This window comes from Hemiscyllium ocellatum, chromosome 28 (assembly GCF_020745735.1).
Source record: "Hemiscyllium ocellatum isolate sHemOce1 chromosome 28, sHemOce1.pat.X.cur, whole genome shotgun sequence".
Lineage (NCBI taxonomy): Eukaryota > Metazoa > Chordata > Chondrichthyes > Orectolobiformes > Hemiscylliidae > Hemiscyllium > Hemiscyllium ocellatum.
The window spans coordinates 2,147,781-2,174,001 of NC_083428.1; the positions used below are offsets into that span (position 1 = coordinate 2,147,781).

General features: G+C 52.6%; 1 protein-coding gene across 5 annotated transcripts in view; it reads left to right on the forward strand.

The window, feature by feature from the left end:
* LOC132829070 (unconventional myosin-IXb-like) overlaps positions 1-26,221 on the forward strand; it is a 119,109-nt gene that overhangs the window by 51,375 nt on the left and 41,513 nt on the right. For 4 of the 5 annotated variants that reach the window (XM_060846371.1, XM_060846367.1, XM_060846369.1 and 1 more), the window contains exons 4-21: positions 1,171-1,233; positions 2,399-2,498; positions 4,729-4,832; positions 6,331-6,460; positions 7,448-7,537; positions 10,086-10,202; positions 11,104-11,238; positions 12,085-12,206; positions 13,414-13,555; positions 14,197-14,395; positions 14,555-14,630; positions 16,807-16,923; positions 18,188-18,227; positions 20,797-20,919; positions 21,892-21,972; positions 23,527-23,637; positions 23,919-24,041; positions 25,971-26,120. In XM_060846371.1, the coding sequence (XP_060702354.1) occupies positions 1,171-1,233; positions 2,399-2,498; positions 4,729-4,832; positions 6,331-6,460; positions 7,448-7,537; positions 10,086-10,202; positions 11,104-11,238; positions 12,085-12,206; positions 13,414-13,555; positions 14,197-14,395; positions 14,555-14,630; positions 16,807-16,923; positions 18,188-18,227; positions 20,797-20,919; positions 21,892-21,972; positions 23,527-23,637; positions 23,919-24,041; positions 25,971-26,120 (2,023 nt within the window). The remainder of the gene's footprint in view (positions 1-1,170; positions 1,234-2,398; positions 2,499-4,728; positions 4,833-6,330; positions 6,461-7,447; positions 7,538-10,085; positions 10,203-11,103; positions 11,239-12,084; positions 12,207-13,413; positions 13,556-14,196; positions 14,396-14,554; positions 14,631-16,806; positions 16,924-18,187; positions 18,228-20,796; positions 20,920-21,891; positions 21,973-23,526; positions 23,638-23,918; positions 24,042-25,970; positions 26,121-26,221) is intronic. The other variant, XM_060846370.1, reaches the window with a different exon arrangement.

Here is a 26,221-nt window from a genome sequence, read left to right on the forward strand (position 1 = left end):
ATTAACATGTTTTTACATTACAGATGGACGGGGGTGGTACAAGTTGGGTGAGTCCATCAGTCGATCCCAGGACATTGGGTTGGGCGTGTGTGTGTGTGTCTAGGTGGGTCTATGTATGTACCTGTGTGTGTGTGTACACACTGAGCAATAACGACTCTCTGAGCTGATAAGTCCCCGTCTATGTGACCAGAAGCTGAATTGCAGTTGCTCTGAGCAGTAAAGGCTTTGCCTGATGATGGGCAACATCCTTCCTGACTGAGCTAGATGCTTGCTCAGTAATAACTGGCACAGAGAGGCAGCAGCTTCAGTGAGGGTTTTAGACACTGGGTGACTGAGTGTGAAAATCCCACTCCAATGGGAATCCTGAGCCTGGTGTCAAAACCCAGCAGCTGGAACATGTCTGGGCAGACCCGCCCTGTCCCAGGTACCAGCTCCTTCATCTCATAACGCACAGACCCCCTCATGGGGGCACGCGCAACAACTCCCCTGCGCATGATCACATGCACGTTCTCTCGTGTGTGCGCTCTCATACATTCCCTTGTGCATGTCTTCTCTCTCACACTCATTCTCTCAATTGCACAATCATACACAAATTCACACAAGCACACTTGCTTTCTCACGCACACTCTCACACCCATTCTCAAATTCACACTTTCATAGACGCACTCAATCTCTCGGTGAATTCCTTTCTTACAATCTCAAACACACTCCCCTTTAACTCTTCAGTCTTTTTCTCTCTCTCTCTCTCTCTCACTTTCTCGCTCTTTCTGATTCACTCTTTCTCCTTCACATTTTCTCTCTCTCTCTCTCTGTGACACACATACACATGTAATTATGAATTTTTCTCACTGACTCAGTCAGTCAGTCACTCACCCTCCCTTTCTTTGACATGAATCAGATAGTCCATATCTGTCCCACTGTCTGTTTCTCTCTCTCTCTCTCTCTCTGTCTCTGACCCACAGCCTGGTCCATCTCTAGTCTCTGAGTTTGATGTTTCGGTTTTTTGGATGTGAGCCAGCACTTTCACTGAGGCAGAGGGAAAGGTGTGACACTGGTGTGTTAACTTTTCCACATCTCTGCCCCCTGCCATTTGTTGTGAATGCTCTCTCTCTCTGTCTCTCTCTCTCTGTCTCACTCTCTGAGATTAAGGTTTTGCACTTTTTCCCCCAGGGCTGTTGTAGAGAAATATCTTCTGGAGAAATCACGCCTGGTGTCCCAGGAGGCTGATGAGAGGTAAGAATCAGCTCAGGGACTAGTGACCCCATGACCTTGCACATGATGACCTGAGGTGACTTTGTTCTGGGGAATAATTTGATTGGTGATTGGGCGACGTTTTCAGAGCAGATGCTGAACATCAAAGAGAGAGCTGGTGTCAATTTCCTGGGTTTTGATGTGAGACCGCGATAGAGGCAGAAGGGAGATCAAAGGTGAGACCTAGATCCTGTCCGCTCTGTCACTCTCTCCCTGACCTGCTCACTGATCCACAGTCTGAGCACAGACTTGGTGCAGCTGGTTAAATGGAGCATGCATCTCCATTCACAATCAGGGACCCTGCTCCTTGTTTCAGCTCTCCATCTGGCCACCCTTCCAGCTGCATGGTCAGGGCAATGTGGCTGCATTTTATTAAACTTGTGCTTTCCATCCACTGCGTCCCAGACACAGACACAGACTCAACAATTGGAATTTGCATTTGTATAGCACCTTTAACATAATAGAGCATCTCAATGTGACTTGCTGGTAGAGTGGAGCTCCTTCCCAGAGTATCCACATCAGTCCTGATGGTGGGAATGCCAGGCTGTTTGATTCCAGCAACATTGGATCATGGCAAGTCCCACAGAAGGTGACCTAGTGCAGCAACCTCCCTCTGAAATCTTCCAATCCCATGTAGACCTGCTGCAAGTGGTGGTGGCACGGTGGCACAGTGGTTAGCACTGCTGCCTCACAGCGCCAGGGACCTGGGTTCAATTCCCACCTCAGGCAACTGACTGTGTGGAGTTTGCACGTTCTCCCCATGTCTGCGTGAGTTCCCTCCGGGTGCTCCGGTTTCCTCCCACAGTCCAAAGATGTGCGGGTCAGGTGAATTGGCCATGCTAAATTGCCCGTAGTGTTAGGTAAGGGGTATATGTAGGGGTATCGGCGGGTCGGTGTGGACTTGTTGGGCCGAAGGGCCTGTTTCCACACTGTAAGTCTAATCTAATCACTGAGCATGACTCAACCTCATTAGCAACCATCTTTATTCATTGATCTCTTCACCCTGTAATTCAGCAAATGTTATTTCATCGTCTCATTGTCTCTCTCTTACCCTTCCCCACCCTTCTCCCTATTTTCTCCCATTCTCCTCACCCCACCCCTCTCATCACTATCACTACCCCACCCCCATCACCCCAACCCCGTGCAGGAACTACCATGTATTTTATTACTTGTTGCTGGGGGCGAGTGAGTCTGAGCGACAGGATTTCCAGTTGAAGCAGCCGGCTGATTATTACTACCTCAATCAGGTACGTCCTGGATTCTACAGGGAACTCAGAAACTGCAGGGTAAAAATGAGCAGCAAACAGCAGGTGTTGATGTTCCTGCTTTGTGTCTCTGACGTTTGCCCTGACGATGCCTGAGCACCTTCTTTCTTTCTCATTCTCACTCTTTCTTTCTTTTTCTCGTTCTCTCAATGCTCACTTTCTCACATGTTCTCTCTCTCTCATCCTCGCTATCCCCCTTGTTCCTGTCCTCGCTTCCCCTCTGTCTCTCTCTCCCACCAGTGCTCCCCCCCACTGCACACTCTGCCCCCCTGCGCGCTCTGCCCCCCCGCGCTCTCTGCCCCCCCGCGCTCTCTCTGCCCCCCCGCGCTCTCTCTGCCCCCCCGCGCTCTCTCTGCCCCCCCGCGCTCTCTCTGCCCCCCCGCGCTCTCTCTGCCCCCCCGCGCTCTCTCTGCCCCCCCGCGCTCTCTCTGCCCCCCCGCGCTCTCTCTGCCCCCCCGCGCTCTCTCTGCCCCCCCGCGCTCTCTCTGCCCCCCCGCGCTCTCTCTGCCCCCCCGCGCTCTCTCTGCCCCCCCGCGCTCTCTCTGCCCCCCCGCGCTCTCTCTGCCCCCCCGCGCTCTCTCTGCCCCCCCGCGCTCTCTCTGCCCCCCCGCGCTCTCTCTGCCCCCCCGCGCTCTCTCTGCCCCCCCGCGCTCTCTCTGCCCCCCCGCGCTCTCTCTGCCCCCCCGCGCTCTCTCTGCCCCCCCGCGCTCTCTCTGCCCCCCCGCGCTCTCTCTGCCCCCCCGCGCTCTCTCTGCCCCCCCGCGCTCTCTCTGCCCCCCCGCGCTCTCTCTGCCCCCCCGCGCTCTCTCTGCCCCCCCGCGCTCTCTCTGCCCCCCCGCGCTCTCTCTGCCCCCCCGCGCTCTCTCTGCCCCCCCGCGCTCTCTCTGCCCCCCCGCGCTCTCTCTGCCCCCCCGCGCTCTCTCTGCCCCCCCGCGCTCTCTCTGCCCCCCCGCGCTCTCTCTGCCCCCCCGCGCTCTCTCTGCCCCCCCGCGCTCTCTCTGCCCCCCCGCGCTCTCTCTGCCCCCCCGCGCTCTCTCTGCCCCCCCGCGCTCTCTCTGCCCCCCCGCGCTCTCTCTGCCCCCCCGCGCTCTCTCTGCCCCCCCGCGCTCTCTCTGCCCCCCCGCGCTCTCTCTGCCCCCCCGCGCTCTCTCTGCCCCCCCGCGCTCTCTCTGCCCCCCCGCGCTCTCTCTGCCCCCCCGCGCTCTCTCTGCCCCCCCGCGCTCTCTCTGCCCCCCCGCGCTCTCTCTGCCCCCCCGCGCTCTCTCTGCCCCCCCGCGCTCTCTCTGCCCCCCCGCGCTCTCTCTGCCCCCCCGCGCTCTCTCTGCCCCCCCGCGCGCTCTCTGCCCCCCCGCGCGCTCTCTGCCCCCCCGCGCGCTCTCTGCCCCCCCGCGCGCTCTCTGCCCCCCCGCGCGCTCTCTGCCCCCCCGCGCGCTCTCTGCCGCCCCGCGCTCTCTCTGCCCCCCGCGCTCTCTCTGCCCCCCCGCGATTTCTGCCCCCCCGCGCTCTCTCTGCCCCCCCGCGCTCTCTGCCCCCCCGCGCTCTCTCTGCCCCCCCGCGCTCTCTCTGCCCCCCCGCGTTCTCTGCCCCCCGCGCGTTCTCTGCCCCCAGCGCTCTCTCTGCCCCCCCGCGCTCTCTGCCCCCCCGCGCTCTCTCTGCCCCCCCGCGCTCTCTGCCCCCCCGCGCTCTCTCTGCCCCCCCGCGCTCTCTGCCCCCCCGCGCTCTCTCTGCCCCCCCGCGCTCTCTCTGCCCCCCCCACGCTCTCTGCCCCCCCCTCGCTCTCTGCCCCCCCCTCGCTCTCTCTGCCCCCCTCGATCTCTCTGCCCCCCCGATCTCTCTGCCCCCCCTCGATCTCTCTGCCCCCCCTCGCTCTCTCTGCCCCCCCGCCCTCTCTGCCCCCCCCCCGCTGCTCTATGCCCCCCTGCTCTCTCTCCCCCTCCCCCTCACTCTGCCAGGTATGTGCCCTGTTCCCTTGCCCTTACCGCTGTGCACTGCCGGTTCTCCATTCTACTATCCACCTGGCCCGGCCCCCCTCTGAGCCCTTTCCTCGCCTGTGGCAACCTTCACCCCCACAAGCCTGTGGTGTTGTCTCTCTCTCTATCCCTGCCATTCCTCCTCCCTTCCCTCAATCTCTCTCTCTCTTTTCTCTCTCTCCCTCCGTCCCCTGTCCAGTACTGGGCTGTAATGCGTCCTGTCTTTTCCTGCTATCTTGTAGAAGCAGGATTTTTGTCTGGACGATGGTGAGGATCTGAAGCACGAGTTTGAGCGCCTGAAACAGGCGATGGAGATGGTTGGCTTCCTGCACTCAACCAAGAATCAGTGAGTTCACAGTAATTTACCTTCACTTTCATGTCCTGATCACCAGGACAGCTGGCAGTTGGTGAGAAGGCAGCGTGGGCAGTGAGATTGGCAGTTTGAGGGGCAAATGGGGTACTTTAATAGTCAAGGCATTGAACACAGGGACAGGGAGGTCACAATGGTGCTGTATACAATGAGAGTTCTGGCCACTGTACTGTAGGAGAGATGTGATTCTAATAGGAAGGAAGCACTGAGGCTGTTCACCGGGATGTTGGCTGGGCTGGAGTGGTATTGGGAGAGTGCAGCAGGACAGGCAGCATCCGAGCAGCAGGAGAATCAATGTTTCGGGCATAAGCCCTTCATCAGAAATTGCAGAGAGAGGGGAAAGCTGCTTCGAGGTTGGCATCCTTGGAAGAGTGAGGTTAAAATCAACCAGGAGCAAGTGAGAACTGCAGATGCTGGAGATCAGAGTCGAGAGTGTGGTGCTGGAAAAGCACAGCCAGTCAGGCAGCATCCGAGCAGCAGGAGAATCCTGATGAAGGGCTTTTACCTGAAACTTCGATTCTCCTGCTCCTCAGATGCTGCCTGACCTGCTGTGCTGTGGGGTGATTGAGCTGTGGTGGGAGAGGCTGGGGTTGTTTACCTGGAGCAGGGAAGGCTGAGGGAGGATCTCATTAGATTAGATTACTTACAGTGTGGAAACAGGCCCTTCGGCCCAACAAGTCCACACCGACCCTCCGAAAAGCACTCCATCCAGACCTATTCCCCTACACCTATGACTCCGGGCAATTGACCTGCACGTTTTTAGACTATGGGAGGAAACTGGAGTACCCAGAGGAAACCCATGCAGACACGGGGAGAATGTGCAAACTCCACACAGACAGTTGCCTGAGGTGGGAATTGAACTCGGGTCTCTGGCGCTGTGAGGCAGCAGTGCTAACCACTGTGCCACCGTGCCGCCCATTCAGGTCTACAAAGTTCTGAGGGGCATAGACAGAGTAGATAGAGAGAAACCTTTCCCCTTTGAGGGGTCAATAACAGGGTGTTGTGGGGTGGGGGTGGTTTGAGGGTTATTTGAGGCCAAAAGAGCAGGAAGTTTAAAGGGAAAGTAAGGAAATCTTTGCAAAATGGGATTAGAGCAAATGGTTGTTTGACTGGCGCAGACACGATGGGCTGAAGGGCCTCTTTCTTTGCTGTGAAACCCTATAACTCAATGGGAAGTGCCGGCCAACCACTGTGTTCTGCAAGTAGTAGAGGCTTCACTAGGATCACTAGGGAGGGGGAGGATCTCTTCCCCTCCCCCAACCCAGCCAATGAGGGGAGACTCTGGGTCTGAGTGAACAGTATTCCCATCAGGAGCAGCAGGGAAGATAGCCTGAGGCAGAGTGGGGTTGACACACTGCCCCTCTATCTGATGTCATGGAATGTCGCTATTTGGAATGGACAGGAGGTTTGTTTGTGGGAGTATTGAAAGTTTATGTTTTAGCAAAGTTCTGATGACTCTCTTTCCTCATCCCAGGATATTTTTTGTGCTCTCTGCCATCCTCTATCTTGGGAACGTTGTCTACAAGAAGAAGTTTATTGGCAGAGAAGAGAGTTTGGAGGTTGAGCCCCCGGAAGTCCTGGACACCCTGTCAGAGCTGCTGAAGGTCTGTGAACGTTTGAGGATTACTGTCACAAAAACATCGCTCTCTTAACCCAACCACCCCGGGTTCAGCCTGTTCCTATTGATGGAGGGAATACCCAGTTAATATCTACTGCCTGTACACAGTGAAGCGCGATGGGGACGGGATTGGAGAGCAGGATTCCCTTCAGACTGTCGCTGTCAAAATCCTTCTAAACATCTCACTGTGGGTGCCCTGTACCACATGAGAATGTGACTCATCGCTGCCTTCTCCAGGGCAGTTCAGGGTTAGCCATAAACAGTGGCCTCACCAACACCACCCACATCCCAGCAACAAATTTGAGAAAACCTCAGTGGTTGAGAGCCTGGGGAGCCCTTTCTGACTGGAATCTGTTGCGCTGTGGGACGCTGACGTGGATGTGCACAATAGACTCTGCTTCTGGCCTCACACCAGATAATTGCTCCCATTGTTGAGCTGCAGGGATCACCCGGAAACCGGGATGGGCTTGTACTCTCCCCTTTAAACAACACCTCGCACTTTACACTCCCCACCTTCCTGACAGAGGGATGACCTTCACTCAGAGTGTTGTACAGTATTCACAGTCACAGGCCATTCAGTCCATCTGCTGTGTGCTAGTGATCTTGCTGCACACAAGCCTTCTCACTCCTATCAGAATATCCTTCTAGATTTTTCTCCCTTGTATCTTTATCCAGATTCCTCTTAAATGCCGTTCCTTGTGGGAGCAAGTCCCATGTCTTTGCCATTCACTGGGGAAAAACATTTCTTCTGAACACCCAGTTGGATTTATTTGTGATATTCACAACCCCTGGTTCTGGCCATGCTGACGAGTAGAATATTTTTCTCTTGGTCTGCTCGATCAAGACCACTTTATACTCACGGACCCTCCTGTTCATTGCACCTTCTCCAGTGCCCTGTGTTTAGTTTGGAATGCCCAGGGAGCCACACAGTCTCAGGTCTGGGTACTGATTGTTCTCTCGCTGTCCTCCCCAGGTAAGGCGGGACCTGTTAATCGAGGCGTTAACAAAGCGGAAGACTGTGACAGTTGGGGAGAAGCTGATTTTGCCTTACAGCCTCAATGAGGTAAGTCCCACCTGGTGCTGGGGGAGTGTTCCTGAGCTTGGTCTGACATTGTCTGCAATGAGAAACACTCCGCTTAGAGCCCTGATGTTCTTTGTCTCCTAAATTGGGGAATATTCTTAAATGCCCCAGTGATTTCGGGATAATTGTCATGGTGCTGAGGCCAAAACACGGAGTGGTGAAGGTTCAAGTTCCACCCTAAATACAGCCGTCTGTCATTTGTCACTGAAGTCAGTCTGTGGGTGAGTCTGGGCTGAGTCACAGCCTGCACTAAGCCGGACTGGATGAGTGGTTACTGAATCATAGAATCCCTACTGTAAGGAAGCAGTTCATTCAGCCCATCGAGTCCATACCCAACCCTCTGAAGAGCATCCCACCCAGACCCCAGCCCCTTCCCTTACCCTGTCACCCTGCATTCCCACGGCTAATCCTCCTAGTGAAGACCGTAAGAACACTGTACCCTGTGACTTGCCGTGATCACGTTCCTCTGGAGTGGTTTAGAAAGGAGGACCATTGAAAGCTGACCCAGAAGGGAGCAGCTGAAATGGTGTGGATCCTGAGAGCTGTCAGAGGAGCTGCAGCTTCCTACTTGGCTTCTGGGTGAATCGACGTCAGAGCCCTGCAGTATCTCCCAGGGAGAGTTCCAGGCTGCTCAATGCCAGCCTGCCAGACCAGATCGAGGAGCTGGAAAACAAGAGAATAATCAAGGAAAGGATAGTTCCTCTAGATGGGAGTGTCATTCAGCAGCATGGCACTGGTGAACAAAAAAAATCTGGAAAACAGACCCAAAGAATCTCAATAAAACTTACCAGACTCTGGACACTATTCAGCAGGTGTAGATACTGGGTCTGTGTGTGTGGGTGTGGGTCTGTGTCTGAGAGTGTGGCTGTTTGTCTTTGTCTTTGTTTTTGTGTATGTTTTTGAAGCTCTGTATATCTCTGTGTCTGAGGGGGTTGTGTGGTTGTGTCGCTCTGTGTCTGTGTGTGTCTCTCTCTCTCTCTCTCTCTGTGTCTGCCTCCCATCCCTCTCCCCCTCCACCCCTTCTCAGAGCCAAGCTGCTCTGATCGAGAAAGTGCGTGTGGTTCTTGATTTTCCTTTGAACGTTGTAATCACAACCTGTTTCTGAGAGACAAGTGGATCCAGCCATAAACCACTCCTACCTGCTTCAGAATACCTGTGAAGAATGTCACTTAATTTTCCGAGCTATCACCCGGGTGTGACAGACAGCAAGGGCAATCAGTGCATGTTATTAACCTGCTGTCAGGATCAGCACTCCCTATGAAAAAGGGACCCAATGAGAAACTGCTGTGGAAGTTATGAACTCAACAGTGAGGTTAAAAGACAAACATCTTCCTCTATTCAAGAAAAGTGCACAACAGAATGGAACTCTGCAGGAAGTAATGCAGATGCAGTATAGCCTAAAACTTATGAGGAGATATCTGTCACTGTAAGAGAACATCCGGCGTTCAGGGATACAACGATAGCTTGAGGGAAGTCATTATCCTTAAGGAGATGAGAAGAGAGATACTGAAACATCTCCAACTGAGCCATTGGGGATTTGAGTCTAGTCTGAGAGAAGCTCTACTGACCAAACACAAGCAATAAACAGCCCATCAGCCAGCAGTGAAAAATAGGAAGGGAGTCATCAACTAAAACAAGCAGTTGCCAAGGCAATCCTTGCCTGGAGGAGTACTCCGACTAAAGGCATGGAAATCAGTCCAGTGCAATGTTTCCTGTTAGACTACATCCAAACCATTCTTCCAATAATGACAAGCTACTGCAGTCAGCTGTAGTAACAGGAATGAGTGACAAAATCAAAGTGAAACGGTGGAAGGCTAGATTTCACTTTATTAAAAAAGCCAAATTCTTGCTCGAGCTGAGTGTCAGAGTGCGAACATTCAATGGTGTCAGCAAATGTCAGCTGATTTGGTACAGTGGACCCTCCACAGAGCTCTTACCTCGATCAGTCATGGTGATCATCAACGGCCAGATGTATTGCAACTGCACCCATGGTAACGGCGGCTGGAGAAATGCTGGTTCACTGAGACCAGCTGATGATGATGGTGATGTCACTGTCTATATAGGGGACCCAATGGCTATCAGCCCTCTGTTCCCCAGCAAGGGCAATCACTGCACCAACAACGACATTGCTCAGAGAAAGGCCCAAGGATGGGCAGATCCCAGATGAACAACCAACAGAAATGTGCACGTGTACGGTTAGAAAACGTAAATGCTTTAAAGGTTATCTCTACAAACTGAAGGTAACAGGACTGACTAGAATGAACACGCAGTTTTGTCCGTGAGTAATTTTCTTTCGGGAAACCCCATGTTTATTGGGTAACTCAGTGGTGCTTATGTTTGAAGCAATGATTTAGTAGGGACCCTGTACCCAGATTGGCAATATGGTCTCTGACACTTCTTTCAGTTTTGCAAGAGAAACATTGGTAGCTGAGAGGAATAGGCCAATCCTGATTGGAAGAGAGTATAGACCAATAGACTCCAGGCACTCTGCACAGAGGCGTGCCCTGATTGGCTCTTTTGTGTTTTTCAGGCTGTAACAACTCGGGACTCGATGGCCAAGTCCCTGTACGCGGCACTTTTTGATTGGATAGTTCTTCGGATTAATCACGCTCTCCTGAATAAGAAGGACATGGAGGAGTCAGTGATGGTAAAACAACAACCTCTCCATGGCAATGGCAGGTTATGGTCTAGGAGCCAGAGTTCAGGGGGGAGGCAATGAGACTGTGCACACCCCAGCTGTGTTCAGCTCTGGGCTCTCTGTCTTGGGAAGAGTGTGGAGGACATACAATGCACATTCACCAGAATATTGTAGAAAATGGCAGGGTGAAATGACAAGGACCATGAGCATTGATGATCTGTGTAGCATTGAGTTGAGAAAGTTAAGGAATTACCAGCTTTGAGATGACATGGGGAGTTGTAGTGTTGATGTAGGGTACAAGGGAGAGGGGGCCATGAAGGGGAGCCCACAACAAGGGGCAGAATCTTAAAATCTGATCCAGGCCATTTAGGAAAGGTAGTCAGGAAGGATTCACCTCACACTGAGGGGAGCAGGAATCGAGAGCTCTCTCCCATCATAAGCTGCTGTGGCTGAAGATAAGGTGTGAATTTCCGACCTGAGGCAGTTTGGCTGGCGAGATGAATGGGTGTGTACCAGGATGGGTCCACAGCTGGGATTGTTCCACCCTGGAATGTGGTCACTGGCTCTGGAGCTCAGGTTACTGCGTTCTTGGCCAAGGTAAGGGTGAACAGTCAACTGGGCTAACCCTGGCTAGGACAGCGTGAGTTGGAGGGTCAGAGCCAGTGCCCTCGAGGGGGTGTGTGTGTGAGAGTGTGTGTGTGTGAGAGAGAGAGAGAGATGCTTTTGCAGTGCTGGTGTTCACGATGGGGAGTGATATGGCGAGTGTAGCCCCAGCACATGGACCATGCCTGGAGTGGGGGGGATGGGCAATGGGAATGTTGTTTTGGCAACGACTGGGCTCTTTGCCGCTCTCACAGTCTTTTCCTCAACCCCCCGCCCCCCCACCCCCCCTCCCCACCACCACCAACAGTGCTTGTCGATTGGGGTTCTGGATATTTTTGGATTCGAGGATTTTCCAAACAACAGCTTTGAGCAGTTCTGTATTAATTATGCTAATGAGCAGCTACAGTATTACTTCAATCAACACATCTTCAAACTGGAGCAGGTGGGTGTGACCCCACAGGACAGTCCCTCACCCTGGGGTGGAGGGTGGGCAGCGGTGGAGGGCGAGCTGGGGTTTGGGGAGGGGGGTGGCGGTGGAGGGTGAGCTGGGGTTTGGGGAGGAGGGTGACGGAGGGGAGCAGGGGTTTGGGGTGGGGGGGTGACGAAGGGTGAACTGGGGTTTGGGGTGGGGGTTGATGGAGGGGAGCTGGGGTTTGGGGAGGGGAGTGACGGCAGGGGGGAGCTAGGGTTTGGGGAGGGGGTGATGGCGGAGGGGGAGCTAGGGTTTGGGGAGGGGGTGAAGGTAGAAGGGGAGCTGGGGTCTGGGGAGGGGGTGACGGCGGAGGGGGAGCTGGAGTTTGGGGAGGGGGGTGACAGTGGAGGGGGAGCTGGGGTTTGGGGAGGGGGTGACGGTGGAGGGGGAGCTGGGGTGATAGTGGAGGGGGAGCTGGGGTTTGGGGAGGGGATGACGGTGGAGGGGGAGCTGGGGTTTGGGGAGGGGGTGACGGTGGAGGGGGAGCTGGAGTTTGGGGAGGGGAGTGACGGTGGAGGGGGAGCTGGAGTTTGGGGAGGGGGAGTTGAGGTTTGGAGAGGGGGAGCTGGGGTGATGGTGGAGGGGGAGCTGGGGTTTGGGGAGGGGAGTGACGGTGGAGGGGGAGCTGGGGTTTGGGGAGGGGAGTGACGGTGGAGGGGGAGCTGGAGTTTGGGGAGGGGGTGACGGTGGAGGGGGAGCTGGGGTTTGGGGAGGGGGTGACGGTGGAGGGGGAGCTGGGGTTTGGGGAGGGGGTAAACTTTACTATCTTGCTAAAGTGACCTGATCTCACTGGCTGGCTGCTGGCTGGTTTTCCAGGAAGAGTATCAGAGCGAGGGCATCACCTGGCACAACATCGATTACATTGACAACGTCGGCTGCATCCACCTGATCAGCAAAAAACCCACCGGACTCTTCCACCTCCTGGACGAGGAGAGCAAGTATGGAAAGGGGGAGTGTGGTGGGGAGGGGGAAGGGGAGCGAGTGGGATGGGGGAGTCTTGGGGATGGTGAGTGGGGTGGTGTAGGAAGAGTGCAGCAGCTTCAGGAATGTTCTTGGTGTGGAAGTGTCGGCTTGGAGAGTCAGATGAATAAAGAGAGGCAGCCGAGTGATCGAGAGTGGGAGAGGGATTGGGAATAGACATGAATGAACAGGAAAAGCAAGTCAAAGAGATGAATGTGGTGTGAGAGGGTGGGGGAGCAGGGAGTGAGAGACTAGAGCTTTGGCTGGACAGTGTAAGAAGAGGGTTTGGGAGGTGGACAGGGAGAGTGAGGAGACTGAGAAAGGGGAACTGTGCAACGCTGGAGGCTCTGAGTGAGTATCTGCGTTTCTGGTTTTATGTGGGATGTGCAGGATTGGTTTAAATTCCTCTTGATATTCAAAGCTAACAACACTCAGCTCAAACTTCACAGGATTAGATTGTGGAATATAATTCAATCCTGTTGTTATGTTCTATTTTGATTTCTGTAATCTGCTGGACTGTTTGTGTCATGGAGAATGCCAATGTAAACAGGTCACACTGCAATGACACTGAACTGCCACTAGTGGCACTGCAATTACAGTGTGACGTTTACATTGAGCAGCCTCCACTATAAAGGTGGAAGTGGGAATGAATTGTGGAGGATGTTGACAGGAAGTGGGTCTGGATGTAGGGTGACCCAGTGAGCATAGTGAGCGGGCAGTGTGTGAGTGTGTGCGCTCACAAGGGGCACAAGTCACAGAGGGAAGATGTATGGGGGGGGGAGGGGTGAGGGTCCGGTACACGGGGTAGGGGGGGGGGGAGGGAGGGTCTGGTCCGCGGTGGGGGGTTGGGGGGAGGGTCCGGTCCGCGGTGGGTGTGGGGGAAGGGGGGAAGGGAGAGGGTCCGGTCCGCGGGGGTCGGGTGAGGGAGGGTCTGGCCCACGGGGGTGTGAGGGTCCGGTCCGCAGTGGGGTGGGGGTGAGGGTCCGGTCCGCGGGGGTGTGAGGGTCCGGTCCGCGGGGGTGTGAGGGTCCGGTCCGCAGTGGGGTGGGGGTGAGGGTCCGGTCCGCGGGGGTGTGAGGGTCCGGTCCGTGGGGGTGTGAGGGTCCGGTCCGCGGGGGTGTGAGGGTCCGGTCCGCAGTGGGGTGGGGGTGAGGTATTGCACTGAATTGCCTGTCCTTTCCCCAGTTTCCCTCATGCCACCAATCAGACGCTTCTGGCCAAGTTCAAGCAGCAGCACGAGGGGAATCGTTTTTTTGTTGGCACCCCGGTGATGGAGCCGGCCTTCATCATTCAACACTTTGCCGGCAGAGTCAAGTATCAGATCAAGGTGTGTCTGGGACAACCTCCTCCTCCCTCTCTGTCCTTGTCCTGTCCCATAGACTCCTCCCTCTGTGTCCCTGTCATGTCCTATAGACCCTTCCTTTTCTGTCCCTGTCACATCCCTCCCTCTCTGTCTCACTGGACAGTAGCATGTTCCCTCCAAAGCCCCAGTGTCCGATTGTTCCTCTGCAGTAGTGACCATGGGGTAATTTAGTCACTGGGCCATGATTTAACGTCTCATTGAAGCAGTAGTGTTTCTGACAGTGCCGCACTCCCTCAGTACTTAACTAGGACCGTCTACCTGGAGTATAGACCAGCATCACCATGTGGGGTTTGAACCCATGGCCCTGTCATTCTGAGATGGTCAAAAATCTCAGATGGTAGTCCAACAAGTTTATTTGAAAGTACAAGGAGCACTGCTCCTCCGTCAGGAGCTTAAGACACAGAATTTATAGTAAAAGATCAGAGACTCCTAGAACTGCTGCGATGTCTTGAACAAACCTAGATTGCTGTTCGGTCTTTAATCACTTACGATGGAGAAGCAAGTTTTGATTGATTAATATGCCGCCCCCCTCTTGGTCTTGCTCACACCCACCCCTCCCTCTTGTTTAAGTGAACTGATGTTTTCTCATGCCTCACTATGAGCAGGATTTCCGGGAGAAAAACACGGACTACATGCGCCCAGACATTGTGGCCCTCCTGCGCAGCAGTGACAGTGCGTTTATCCGGGAATTAATCGGGATGGATCCTGTGTCCGTGTTCCGCTGGTCGACCCTTCGAGCTGCGATCCGAGCTGTGGCTGCATTTAAACAGGCCGGAACACAGTGGGCACAGAGAGCTGCTGCAGGTACAGAGCCAGCGCCTCAGGGTGGGGAGGGGGCTAGGAATGGGACAACACAGACTGCCGGGGGAGGGTGTAATGGGGAGTAGGGTGAGGCTGGAGGGAATGGGGGTCAGGGCATGTGGGGCTCGTGTTTATCATCCTGACCCTCTCTCCATTTTGCAGGAATGTCCCGGCGTGTGTCTCGTGTTCCTCTCGGAGAATTACAGCGATCGAGCACTTCATCGGAGAAACCGCTGCGGTAAGGGCTGGGGAGGGGGTGGGGGGGTTAGTTACTGATCTGCAGGGGGAGTGCGAGGGGTTAACCCGTAAGGGGGCCAGTCGCAGCTAGAGCAAACAGGGATAGGGAGGCTCTCCTCCCGGTGGCACGTTGGTCTGTAATAGTGAGATATCTGCATTGATCCACTGCCAAAGGCAGCACATATTCTCAGTACCCAGTTTCCAGCAGCTGCTCCAGTGTTCTGTCTTTTTTTTTCCCCAAATACCCAGTGTGTGGGGAAAGAAAGAGTGGTTGGGGTTGAGCCAGTATTTTAGCAGCAGCAGCTGCAGTGGTATGTTCCCTCACCGAGCAGTTTGAGTTAACATCATTAAGAGGGGAGTCAGCTGTGTTAATGTCCTACTTGTAAAGTGACATGACTTTATCCTGAATGGTTTTTCAGAAAGAATGATCAAATGAAGTTTAACACTGAATCAGTGGGGGAGGAGGCGTGGAGGGGTCGTGTCACTGGGCTCCTGCTCTGGGGAAATGGTTCAAATCTCACCAATGGCAGGGATTTAAATTGTTGAAAATCTGGAATTGAAGACTATACCAATGGTGACCATGTAACATTGTCAATTGTTAAAAACCCATCTGCTCTGTCCTACATGTGACTCCAGGCTCATAACTGCTCTCTGAGACTCCGCTGAAGCTGAGACGAGGGATGGGCAATACATGCTTGCTCGCGGAGTGATGCACTTATCCCATGAATAAACTAAAAATAAATACAACATCATATTTGGGCAGATGACAAAGAGCTTGGGCAATATTAAGAACTATCTTAAAAGAGGTGGAGAGGTTGATGGAAAGAATTGCAGAGCTTAAAACCCACATTGGGTCCAGTATCACTTTTTCTTTATTCACTCATGGGACCTGGGTGTTGCTGGCTGGGCCAGTATTTATATATTTATAAGACCATTGTTCCACTAGCTTCCATTTTAATAACATTCTGTTTCCGATCTAGTCACATGTGAAGGTTTGGCCCAGTCTCCTCCCTCCCAGGTGTGAACACGGCCAGGAAGTGCCCAGCCTTGGGCTGTGATTGCTCCCGGAGCAGGGTGCAATGGAGGGCTGGCGGGGCTTGGCGCAGGATAGGAGAGGAGGATTTGGGAAGGGAGGGCACGTTCCAACACTCAGAGGTCCATTGCTGCTTTTTACCTCTTCCCGGAGATTCTGGATCTCTTCGTTGTCTGTGATCTTTGGAAGATGTGGGCAAATTGTGGATGCCATAACCCCTGGGTGTGGCAGGACAAGGGGGTACAAGTGTAGGTTCGGTGTTGGAGGGGGGAGAGGGGTGGGGGAGAGGAGTCTGAGGGTGTGACTCATTCTGCTTCTGGCCATGCAGTGTATAACCACACTGGAACGCATGTAGATTATCACAACTCTGGATTTTCTCTTTACAAACATGCCGCCTTGGGATAGAGGGACTGAGGTAAGTAACAGTATGATACCGATTGCATGGAGCATGGAGACCAGAGGCCAGACCATACAGGAAAACCTCCAGCCAAAATATCGCCTTGTGGTCAAAGGCTTTCCATTTTGATATCTAACCCTCTTACAGAGACTAATACCAACCTGTCTCTTGGTGAATTCCTGTAGAATCTCCTTTTCAATTTGTTTTTGGGATGAGCCCATTCCTTGGGCTGTTGGAGTTGGTCACATCAGTATGGGATTGGAGTCACATGGGGTTGCCCTTTCCCTGAAGGGCATTAACCCATGTGGGTTTTGACAACTGGCAGTAACTTGAATGTTTCAAAGCACGTTCTCTGTGATGTTATTATGACACACCTCCGGAGTAGGTAGGACTTGAGCCAGGATCTCCAGAATCAGAGCTAGGGACACCACCCACTGCACCACAGGAGTCCATAGCTTTAATTTCCTTTTATAATTGAGCAGATGAAATGCTCAGTCTCGTGATATTGAATTTGTGATGTCCATGTTCCCAGCTGTTTACTGGGTTTGGGGTTCCTGCTCCTGCTGGGGTCTGCAGGAATCTGGGGGCTTGGATCTTGAGGTGATGGTCTGGCTTGCAGCCTCGTTGCTGTGGTGACAGTCTTGCTGATACATTTTGGTGTTGGGTCCTCTCTCTAACTCTGTCTTCATTGTTTCTCCTCTAACGCTCTGCCTCTCCCCGACTATGTCCCTGCCAATGGTCTTGCAGTGAGTTGCATACTCAGCTGATGAGGAGTATTCGAGGATGGGCTGTGATGCACAATGACGAACCCCACAGCCTCCTCAAATCATTGCGGGGACTCGAGAAGCCCCACTGCCATTTCCAGTGAGTTTCCACCGAGTTGTGTCTTGCCTCTAGCTGCCATCTTCTTTACCTTTAGGCTGTTTCTCTGTTCTCTATTTCTCTGGGTGTAAGAATTTCAGGCCCATTGAGCATAAATGCTCCTGATGTTGACTCTGTGTGTAACAAAACAACATCAAGACAAGAGTCTCTCACTATGTACTGACTGCTGCTTCTAACCATCTCCATTAACCCAGTGGAAAGTTGCAGCAGGAAAAACTTTTCCCTCTTGCGAAGATAAAGGTGGGATTGGAGGGAGAAGGGGTCAGGGCTAACAGATGCCAATGGATTTGCTCGTGTGCCTGAGCTGAGGAGGGACCAACCCAATAACTGTTACACCCAGAAGAAAGTGGGAAAGTGAAACATATCAACGGACAAAGTGGAAAGCCAGTGACTGAGTTCCTCGGAGTGCAAGGATTGCTGGGTATTTCACAAAAATTAATATCTCTCTGATCACAGAAACTGCTCTATAAATAGCTGGGGGTGGAGTTTGGGTCAGATCTTAATTTATGCAGCCAGAAAATCCCAACGAGCTCTCACGTTAACTTGCTGCTACTTCTAGAATCTTCTGTTGGTAGCCATGTTGGAAATGGACCAACTTCACAAAACAGCCTCTCCCTCAAACATTCCTCCCTCCCCTCAGGAAGGGGCCTACAGCATCCTGCCCACCACCACCTGATCTCTCTCACCACTCCAGATCCATGTCCCTATCACAACCCCAGCCAATCACAGTCACCCCCTTAAACCTTACCCCGAACCCTGACCACCCCAGTATTTCCTCCTCTTTGGTATTGCCCCTGCCCTCATGCCCAGTTTTTGCCCCTTCCTTATTATTGCCCCTCCAGTATGAGCCCCTCCCTGGATAGCCCCCTCTGCTGGGGCTCCCTTTCCCTCCACGTTAGTGCCCGTTTCCCATTTTTTTTCCGTGTTGCCCCCATCCCTATTGCCCCCTATTCACGCTGCCCTCCCCATTTTTGCCCTCTGTCATTGCCCCCCTCTCCCTGTCAATGGCCCTCTTTGTTGTCCATGTTCTTTGTGTGGTATGTGCTTCCACTGGTGGGGTGGGGGTGATGGGTTGTGGATTGGACAATCTGATTGGACAGCTTGCTGATGGTTAGCCAATCCCTGCACTCCCTGAAGGTCAGTCCCCACTCTCTGCCTCACACTTTGCTGCTTCCTGATTGGACTAACCCTGACTGACAACAGTGTGAGAATATTACTGAAAACAAGCCCTCTGGTATTCCCACAGGAAAAATAAAGGCTTGAAACAAAAGCTGCAGATTCCCAAGGTACGTTTCCTTTTTTAACTGATGTCCTTTTGTTTTTTGACTTTTTGCTGTTTGTGATTCTGGCTTGGACACTGAGGAAAGTTTAGTTGCAATATCATCCATTCCACACAGTGCATGGACCAGGGAGTCTGTTAGTACCCTCGTTAGGGGGAAGGTTAGGATAGGGGGGAGGGTGAGGAATTCAGGGATGAGGGAGGGGGAGGGTTAGCGTTAGAGATAAGGTCAGGTTGAAGTTTGCCAGTAACAATGAACTTACTAACACCCACAACCACCTGATGAAGGAGCAGCGCTGCGAAAGCTAGTGCTTCCAATTAAATCTGTTGGACTAGGAGTTGGTGTTGTGTGATTTTTAACTTGCTAACTTCACAATCTGATGTTGATCCCTAATCGTGATAAACGTTTCACTTCCACCTATCTTGTTCCAAATGATAGGACAGGCCATTCCTGAGATACAGGGAGTGTGATGTGTAACTACCATCACTTCTTCGTCCTTTGGCACAGACCCAGGGTTGTGACCTTGTGGTTAAAGGGGTCATGGGTTCAAGTTCCCAGTTCTCCCTGAAGCTGGATTTCAGCACAAACTGCAGAGACTGGACCTCCTGCAGCTTCCAGGATACCATAAAAGGCATTAAGGTGGACAAGTCCCCAGGTACGGGTGGGATCAATCCCAGGTTACTGAGGGAAGCAAGAGAGGAAATAGCTGGGGCTTTAACAGATATCTTTGCAGCATCCTTGAACATGAGTGAGGTCTTGGAGGACCAGAGAATTGCTAAAGTTGTCTCCTTGTTTAAGAAGGGTAGCAAGGATAATCCAGGTAATTATAGACGTGTGAGCCTGACGTCAGTGGTGGGGAAGTTGCTGGAGATGTTACTGAGGGATAGGATCCATTTACGTTTGGAAGAAAATGGGCGTATCGGTGATTGGCAGCATGGTTTTGTGAAGGGAAGGTCATGTCTAACAAACCTAATAGAATTCTTTGAGGAGGTGACAAAGTTGCTTGATGGGAGAAGGGCTGTAGATGTCATATACATGGACTTCAGTAAGGCGTTTGATAAGGTTCCCCATGGTAGGCTTGTGGAGAAAGTGAAGTCACATGAGGTCAAAGGTGTTCTAGCTAGGTGGACAGAGAACAGGCTGGGCAACAGGAGACAGAGAGTAGTAGTGGAAGGGAGTTTCTCAAAATGGAGAGCTGTGAGCAATGGGTGTTCCACAGGGATCCGTGCTGGGACCACTGCTGTTTGTGATATACATCAATGATCTGGAGGAAGGTATAGGTGGTCTGATTAGTAAGTTTTCAGATGATACTAAGATTGGTGGAGAGCAGATAGTGAAGGGGACTGTCAGAGAATGCAGCAGAATATAGATAGATTGGAGAACTGGGCAGGGAAATGGCAGATGGAGTTCAATCCGGGCAAGTGCGAGGTGATGCATTTTGGAAGATCCAATTCAAGAGTGAACTATACAGTAAATGGAAAAGCCCTGGGGAAAACAGATGTACAGAGAGATCTGGATATTCAGGTCCATTGTTCCCCGAAGGTGGCAATGCAAGGTAATAGAGTGGACAAGAAGGCATACAGCATGCTTTCCTTCATCGGGCGGGATATTGAGTACAGGAGTTGGCAGGTCATGTTAGAGTTGTATAGGACTTTGGTTCAGCCACGTTTGGAATACTGCTTACAGTTCTGGTCGCCACATTACCAAAACGATGTGGATGCTTTGGAGAGGGTGCAGAGAAGGTTTATGAGGATGTTGCCTGGTATGGAGGGCGCTGGCTATGAAGAGAGGTTGAGTAGATTAGGATTATTTTCATTAGAAAGCGGTTGAGCGGGGACCTGATTTAGGTGTACAAAATCATGAGAGGTATAGACAGGGTGGATAGCGAGATGCTTTTTCCCAGAGTGGGGGACTCAATTACTAGGGGTCACGAGTTCAAAGTGAGAGGGGAAAAGTTTAGGGAAGATATACATGAAAAGTTCTTTCTACAGAGAGTGGTGGGTACCTGGAACGTGTTGCCAGCGGAGGTGGTAGAGGTGGGCACTATAGCGTCATTTAAGATGAATCTCGACAGATACAGGAATGGGCAGGGAGCAGAGGGATACAGATCCTTAGAAAATAGGTGACAGGTTAAGATAGGGGATCTGCATCAGCTCAAGCTTGGAGGGCCGAAGGGCCTGTTCCTGTGCTGTAAGTTTCTTTGTTCACACTGTCCATGTCCATTATTTACACTGGCTTTGGGTTAGGGTTTATCCCAGAATCCTGAAATGAGTGTGGGGTTGGGGACCATGTTTGGGTTCAGAGAGACAGCTCCTGGCAGCACCACTGACCCCGTTAAATTGTTATGAAAATAAAAGCAATTTTCATACTGTCAGCAGATCTGATTGTAAATGGTAGTTGGCTCCATGTGCCCAGAGGATTCAGCCAGGAGCCATTGGGCTGTTCAATGAAAAATATAATCTCGGGCTGTTGTACATATTCATGTTGTTACTGACATCTGTGAAATGTTTTGTATTATACCAAGCTCTTGGAATTTCTTTTTCCCCCGCTCCCCCAAACCTTCATCCTTCTGTAGAATTTCATCGACACAAATTCCTTAAAGCACATTGTCCGAATGACCCTCCATGATCGCACCACCAAGTCCCTCCTCCACCTTCACAAGAAGAAGAAACCACCCAGTATCAGCGCACAATTCCAGGCAAGTACCTCACCCTGTGCTGTCCCTGCCCCTGGGATGGGGGGACAGCGTAGAGGGAGCTTTCCTCTGTATCTAACCCCGTGCTCTCCCTGTCCCTGGGATGGGGAGACAGTGTAGAGGGAGCTTTACTCTGTATCTAACCCCATGTTGTCCCTGTCCCTGGGAGGGTTTGATGGGGACAGTGGAGAGGGAGCTTTATTCTGTATCTAACCCCATGCTGTCCCTGTCCCTGGGAGGGTTTGATGGGGCACAGGGTAGAGGGAGCTTTCCTCTGTATCTAACCCCATGTTGTCCCTGTCCTGGGAGTGTTTGATGGGGACAGTGTAGAGGGAGCTTTCCTCTGTATCTAACCCCGTGCTGTCCCTGCCCCTGGGAAGGTTTGATGGGGGACAGTATAGAGGGAGCTTTACTCTGTATCTAACCCCTTGCTGTCCCTGTCCTAGGAGGGTTTGATGGGACAGTGTAGAGGGAGCTTTACTCTGTATCTAACCCCGTGCTGTCCCTGTCCTGGAATTGTTTAATGGGGGGGGAGACAGCGTAGAGGGGTGGCTCAGTGGTTAGCTCTGCTGCCTTTCAGCGCCAGGGACCCAGGTTCGATTCCAACCTTGGGCAACTGTCTGTGTGGAGTTTGCACATTCTCCCCGTGTCTATGTGGGTTTCTTCCTGCAAGACAAAAGATGTGCAGGTTAGATGAATTGGCCATTCTAAATTGCCCATGGTGTTAGATGCATTAGTCAGAGGGGAATGGGTCTGGGTGGGTTACTCTTTGGAGGGTCAGTGTGGACTTGTTGGGCTGAAGGGCCTGTTTCCACACTGTAGTGAATCTAATCTAATCAACCCCGTGCTGTTCCTGTCTTGGAAGTGTTTGATGGGGAAACAGTGTAAAGGGAGCTATATTCTATATCTCACCCCGTGAGTATTGGTCAGTTTGAAAAGGTGAAGGACTTACATTGATTCTGATTCATGTTCCAGGCCTCTCTGAATAAACTGATGGAGACTCTGGGCAAGGCTGAGCCCTTCTTCATTCGCTGTATCCGTTCAAATGCTCAGAAGGTGAGCAGTGTTATTGGTGTTAGCATTTCTTTTATTCACCCTGGGCATTTTGGTGTGACTGGCTGGGCCCAGTATTTATTGCCCCGTCCCTAGCTGCCCCTTGAGAAGGTGGGGGTGAGCTGCCTTCTTGAACCGCTGCAGTCCACCTGCTGTGGGTTGACCCATAATGCCCTTAAGGAGGGAATTCCAGGATTTTGACCCAGAGACCGTGAAGGAACTGTGATGTATTTCCGAGTCAGGATGGTAAGTGGCTTGGAGGGGAACTTGCAGGGAGTGGTGTTCCATGTATCTGCTGCCCTCATCCTTCTCGATGAAAGTGGTCGTGGGTTTGAAAGGTGCTGCCTGAGGAGCTTTGGGGAGTTTCTGCAGGGCATCTTATAGACGGTACACACCAGCTACTGGTCGTCAATGGTGGAGGGAATGGATATCACAGAACTGTGACCATGTGTCTGTGTCTCTGCTGTGGGGCTGTGACCGTGTGTCTGTGTCCCTGCTGTGGGGCTGTGACCGTGTGTCTGTGTCTCTGCTATGGGGCTGTGACCGTGTGTCTGTGTCTCTGCTGTGGGCCTGTGACCGTGTGTCTGAGTCTCTGCTGTGGGCCTGTGACCGTGTGTCTGAGTCTCTGCTGTGGGCCTGTGACCGTGTGTCTGTGTCTCTGCTGTGGGCCTGTGACCGTGTGTCTGTGTCTCTGCTGTGGGCCTGTGACCGTGTGTCTGTGTCTCTGCTGTGGGGCTGTGACCGTGTGTCTGTGTCTCTGCTGTGGGGCTGTGACCGTGTGTCTGTGTCTCTGCTGTGGGGCTGTGACCGTGTGTCTGTGTCTCTGCTGTGGGGCTGTGACCGTGTGTCTGTGTCTCTGCTATGGGCCTGTGACCGTGTGTCTGAGTCTCTGCTGTGGGGCTGTGACCGTGTGTCTGTGTCCCTGCTGTGGGGCTGTGACCGTGTGTCTGAGTCTCCGTTGTGGGTCTGTGACCGTGTGTCTGTGTCTCTGCTGTGGGCCTGTGACAGTGTGTCTGTGTCTCTGCTATGGGCCTGTGACCGTGTGTCTGTGTCTCTGCTGTGGGGCTGTGACCGTGTGTCTGTGTCTCTGCTGTGGGGCTGTGACCGTGTGTCTGTGTCTCTGCTGTGGGCCTGTGACTGTGTGTCTGTGTCTCTGCTGTGGGCCTGTGACCGTGTGTCTGTGTCTCTGCTGTGGGGCTGTGACCGTGTGTCTGTGTCTCTGCTGTGGGCCTGTGACCGTGTGTCTGTGTCTCTGCTGTGGGGCTGTGACCGTGGGTCTGTGTCTCTGCTGTGGGCCTGTGACTGTGTGTCTGTGTCTCTGCTGTGGGCCTGTGACCGTGTGTCTGTGTCTCTGCTGTGGGCCTGTGACCGTGTGTCTGAGTCTCTGCTGTGGGGCGGTGACCGTGTATCTGAGTCTCTGCTGTGGGGCTGTGACTGTGTATCTGAGTCTCTGCTGTGGGCCTGTGACCGTGTGTCTGTGTCTCTGCTGTGGGCCTGTGACCGTGTGTCTGTGTCTCTGCTGTGGGGCTGTGACCGTGTGTCTGTTTCTCTTTGCAGATGGAGCTTTGTTTTGATGATGATCTGGTTCTGCAGCAGCTGAAGTACACAGGAATGCTTGAAACAGTCCGTATTCGTCGCTCTGGATACAGCGCCAAGTACACCTTCCAGGTAAGGGTGACCGGGCTGATGGTGAGGGAGGAGGGTGTTGGAGCCGAGAGGCTGTGAGCGTGTGAACGTGTTCCCCATGGAAACCCCCTTTCCCAAGAGCTGTATCACAGAGAGTGTTGGGACTCAGGAAGCAGAGATAGAAAGAATTCCAGCTTCCAAAAGGTAAAGCAGTGAGATGCAGCTCGGAATGAGGGTTCTGTGTTCCAGAGAGAGGGAAGGAGAGTCACTTTATACTCTGACATTAAACTCGGTCTCTTCTTTCTGACCATTCTGTTCTTCAGGAATTCCTGGATCACTTCCGAGTGCTGCTGCCGAGGAATGTTGAACCAGTGCAGGAAGTGATTGATGCGTTGTTCAACAAGTTGGAGTTGGACAGGAACAACTGTCAGATTGGCAAAACCAAGGTAAGGTTGGCCAGACTTCATCGAAGCAGGAACAGGCAGTGGCCATTCAGCCCTGCCGCTTGCACCTCCATTCCGTTAGGTTGCTGATCTGTTTGTGTTTTGAAGTCCATCTTCCCACCTTCCCCAGTAACCTGTGATTCCCTGCCTGACAAGAGCATAGCTCTGTCTGCATTAAAGATATTCACTGACCCCTGTCTGCCTGCCTTCTGAGGTAGACTGTCAAAGTTGCACAACTCTCCAAGAAAAATGTTCTCCTTGTCTCTGTCCAAAACCAGTGCCCCCTGATTCTGCAGCGCCTTGACAAGAGGAAACATCCTCTCCATATCTACCCTGTCAAGATCATTCGGGATGTTATACCCAGAATCAGGTTCACCCTCACTCTTTCAAACTTCGCTGGAAACCAGCCCGGTCTGTCCAAAGACAATCCCCTCCTTCCAGGTATCAATCCCACAAACCTCCTGCATTTCTATCCTTCCCTGAATAAGGACACCAAAACTGTCTGTATCTGTCTATGACCTCCCTATCATGTCCTGTTCACAGCAGCCTTTCCCACTCTGTCTGACAGGGTCCCGGCGCTGAGCTCAGGGTCAAAAGGTGTGACGGGAGGTGGGGGGGAGGGGGGGTTCAGTGTGATCCTTGTCTTTGGTGGGAGGGGGTAGTGTGACCCTTAACCTGGGGGTTTTAGGGTGGGGTGCTGTTTCTGCCTCATGAGGTCCAGTGTGTGTGAGTGTGTGTGAGTGTGTGGCCCATCTAGTGGTTAGCAAGAGTAGTGTAGCATTTTAATTTCCTCAGCAAATTCAACTAGATCCAAATTCAAGAAAAATTGCAACAATCTTTCAAAAAAAACCCAATACAACATGGATAGGTTAGTGACAAAATGGAATGCGTGACCTGTAACTGAGGTGAGCAAAAAACAATTCACCTACCAACACCTTGAACAATCCCTCCCTCCCCACTGATGCTCAGTAACAGCAGAGTGTCTTAACTACAAGATCCAGTTGCAGTTTACAACTGCAGAAATTCACCAAAGATCCTTTGGCAGCACCTTCCAATCCCACAATCACTTCCATCTAGAAGGGCAAGGGCAGCAGATACATGGGAACACCACCCCCTGCAAGTTCCCCTCCAAGCCACACACCATCCCGACTTGGAAATATATCGCCGTTCCTTCACTGTCACTAAGTCAGGATCCTGGAATTCCCTCCCTTAGGACATTGTGGGCAACCCACAGCACATGGACTGCAGCATTTCAAGAAGGCAGCTCACCCCCACCTTCTCAAGGGGCAACTAGGGACGGGCAATAAATACTGGACCAATCCATGACACTCATTTTCTGTGAATGAGTAAAAATTGAAACAGAATATTCTAGAGAAACTCAGCATCTGGCATGTCTGTGGGGAGGCAGTGCGTTAATGTATTGAGTCAAACTGAATTGTGTTGTTGGAGCTGCACCCAAGAGTATTCCATCACACTCCTGACTCGTGCCTTGTAGATGGTGGACAGGCTTTGTGAGTCAGGAGGTGCGTTACTCGCTGCTGGACTCCCAGCCTCTGCCCTGCTGGTGTGGTCACTATGTTTAATGGCTGATCCAGCAGGAGATAGTGTTTGGGAATGTGTACACCAGCTCCCAACACTTGCTGACTGGGAACTTTGGGTGCAGAACAGGCAGGAGGCTGACCCTTGGAGGAATTCAGAAAGGTTTAGAGCCTTTCAGGAGGAGAGGGGAATTGAAAATAAAATCTCAAAACACCAATACAGTTTCTGTTGGCTCAGACCCAGCTCGATGTGTTCTCCTGTTAATGGTGTGTGCAGGAAAACTTCAGTGTTACTGTCTGACTGAGCTCTCTCCTTCCCTCCCCACCCTCACCCACTCTTTCCCCCCCCCCCCCCCCCCCCTCCCCCCCCCCCCCCCCCCCCTCTCCATCCCAGGTTTTCATGAAGGAAACTGAGCGCCAGAAACTTCAGGATATATTGCACAAGGAAGTGATCCGGAAAATCCTGCTCCTGCAGACGTGGTTCCGAGCAGTTCTGGACAGGAGAAGATTCCTGAAGAGCAGACAAGCTGCAATCACTATCCAGGTACTGGAACCTGTCAAATACCCTCACCTTGGCTCACCCAATAATACTCCGGGACAGGAGCAATGGCACAGAGGCCAACTCTGTCCAGTCCTGCATTCCCA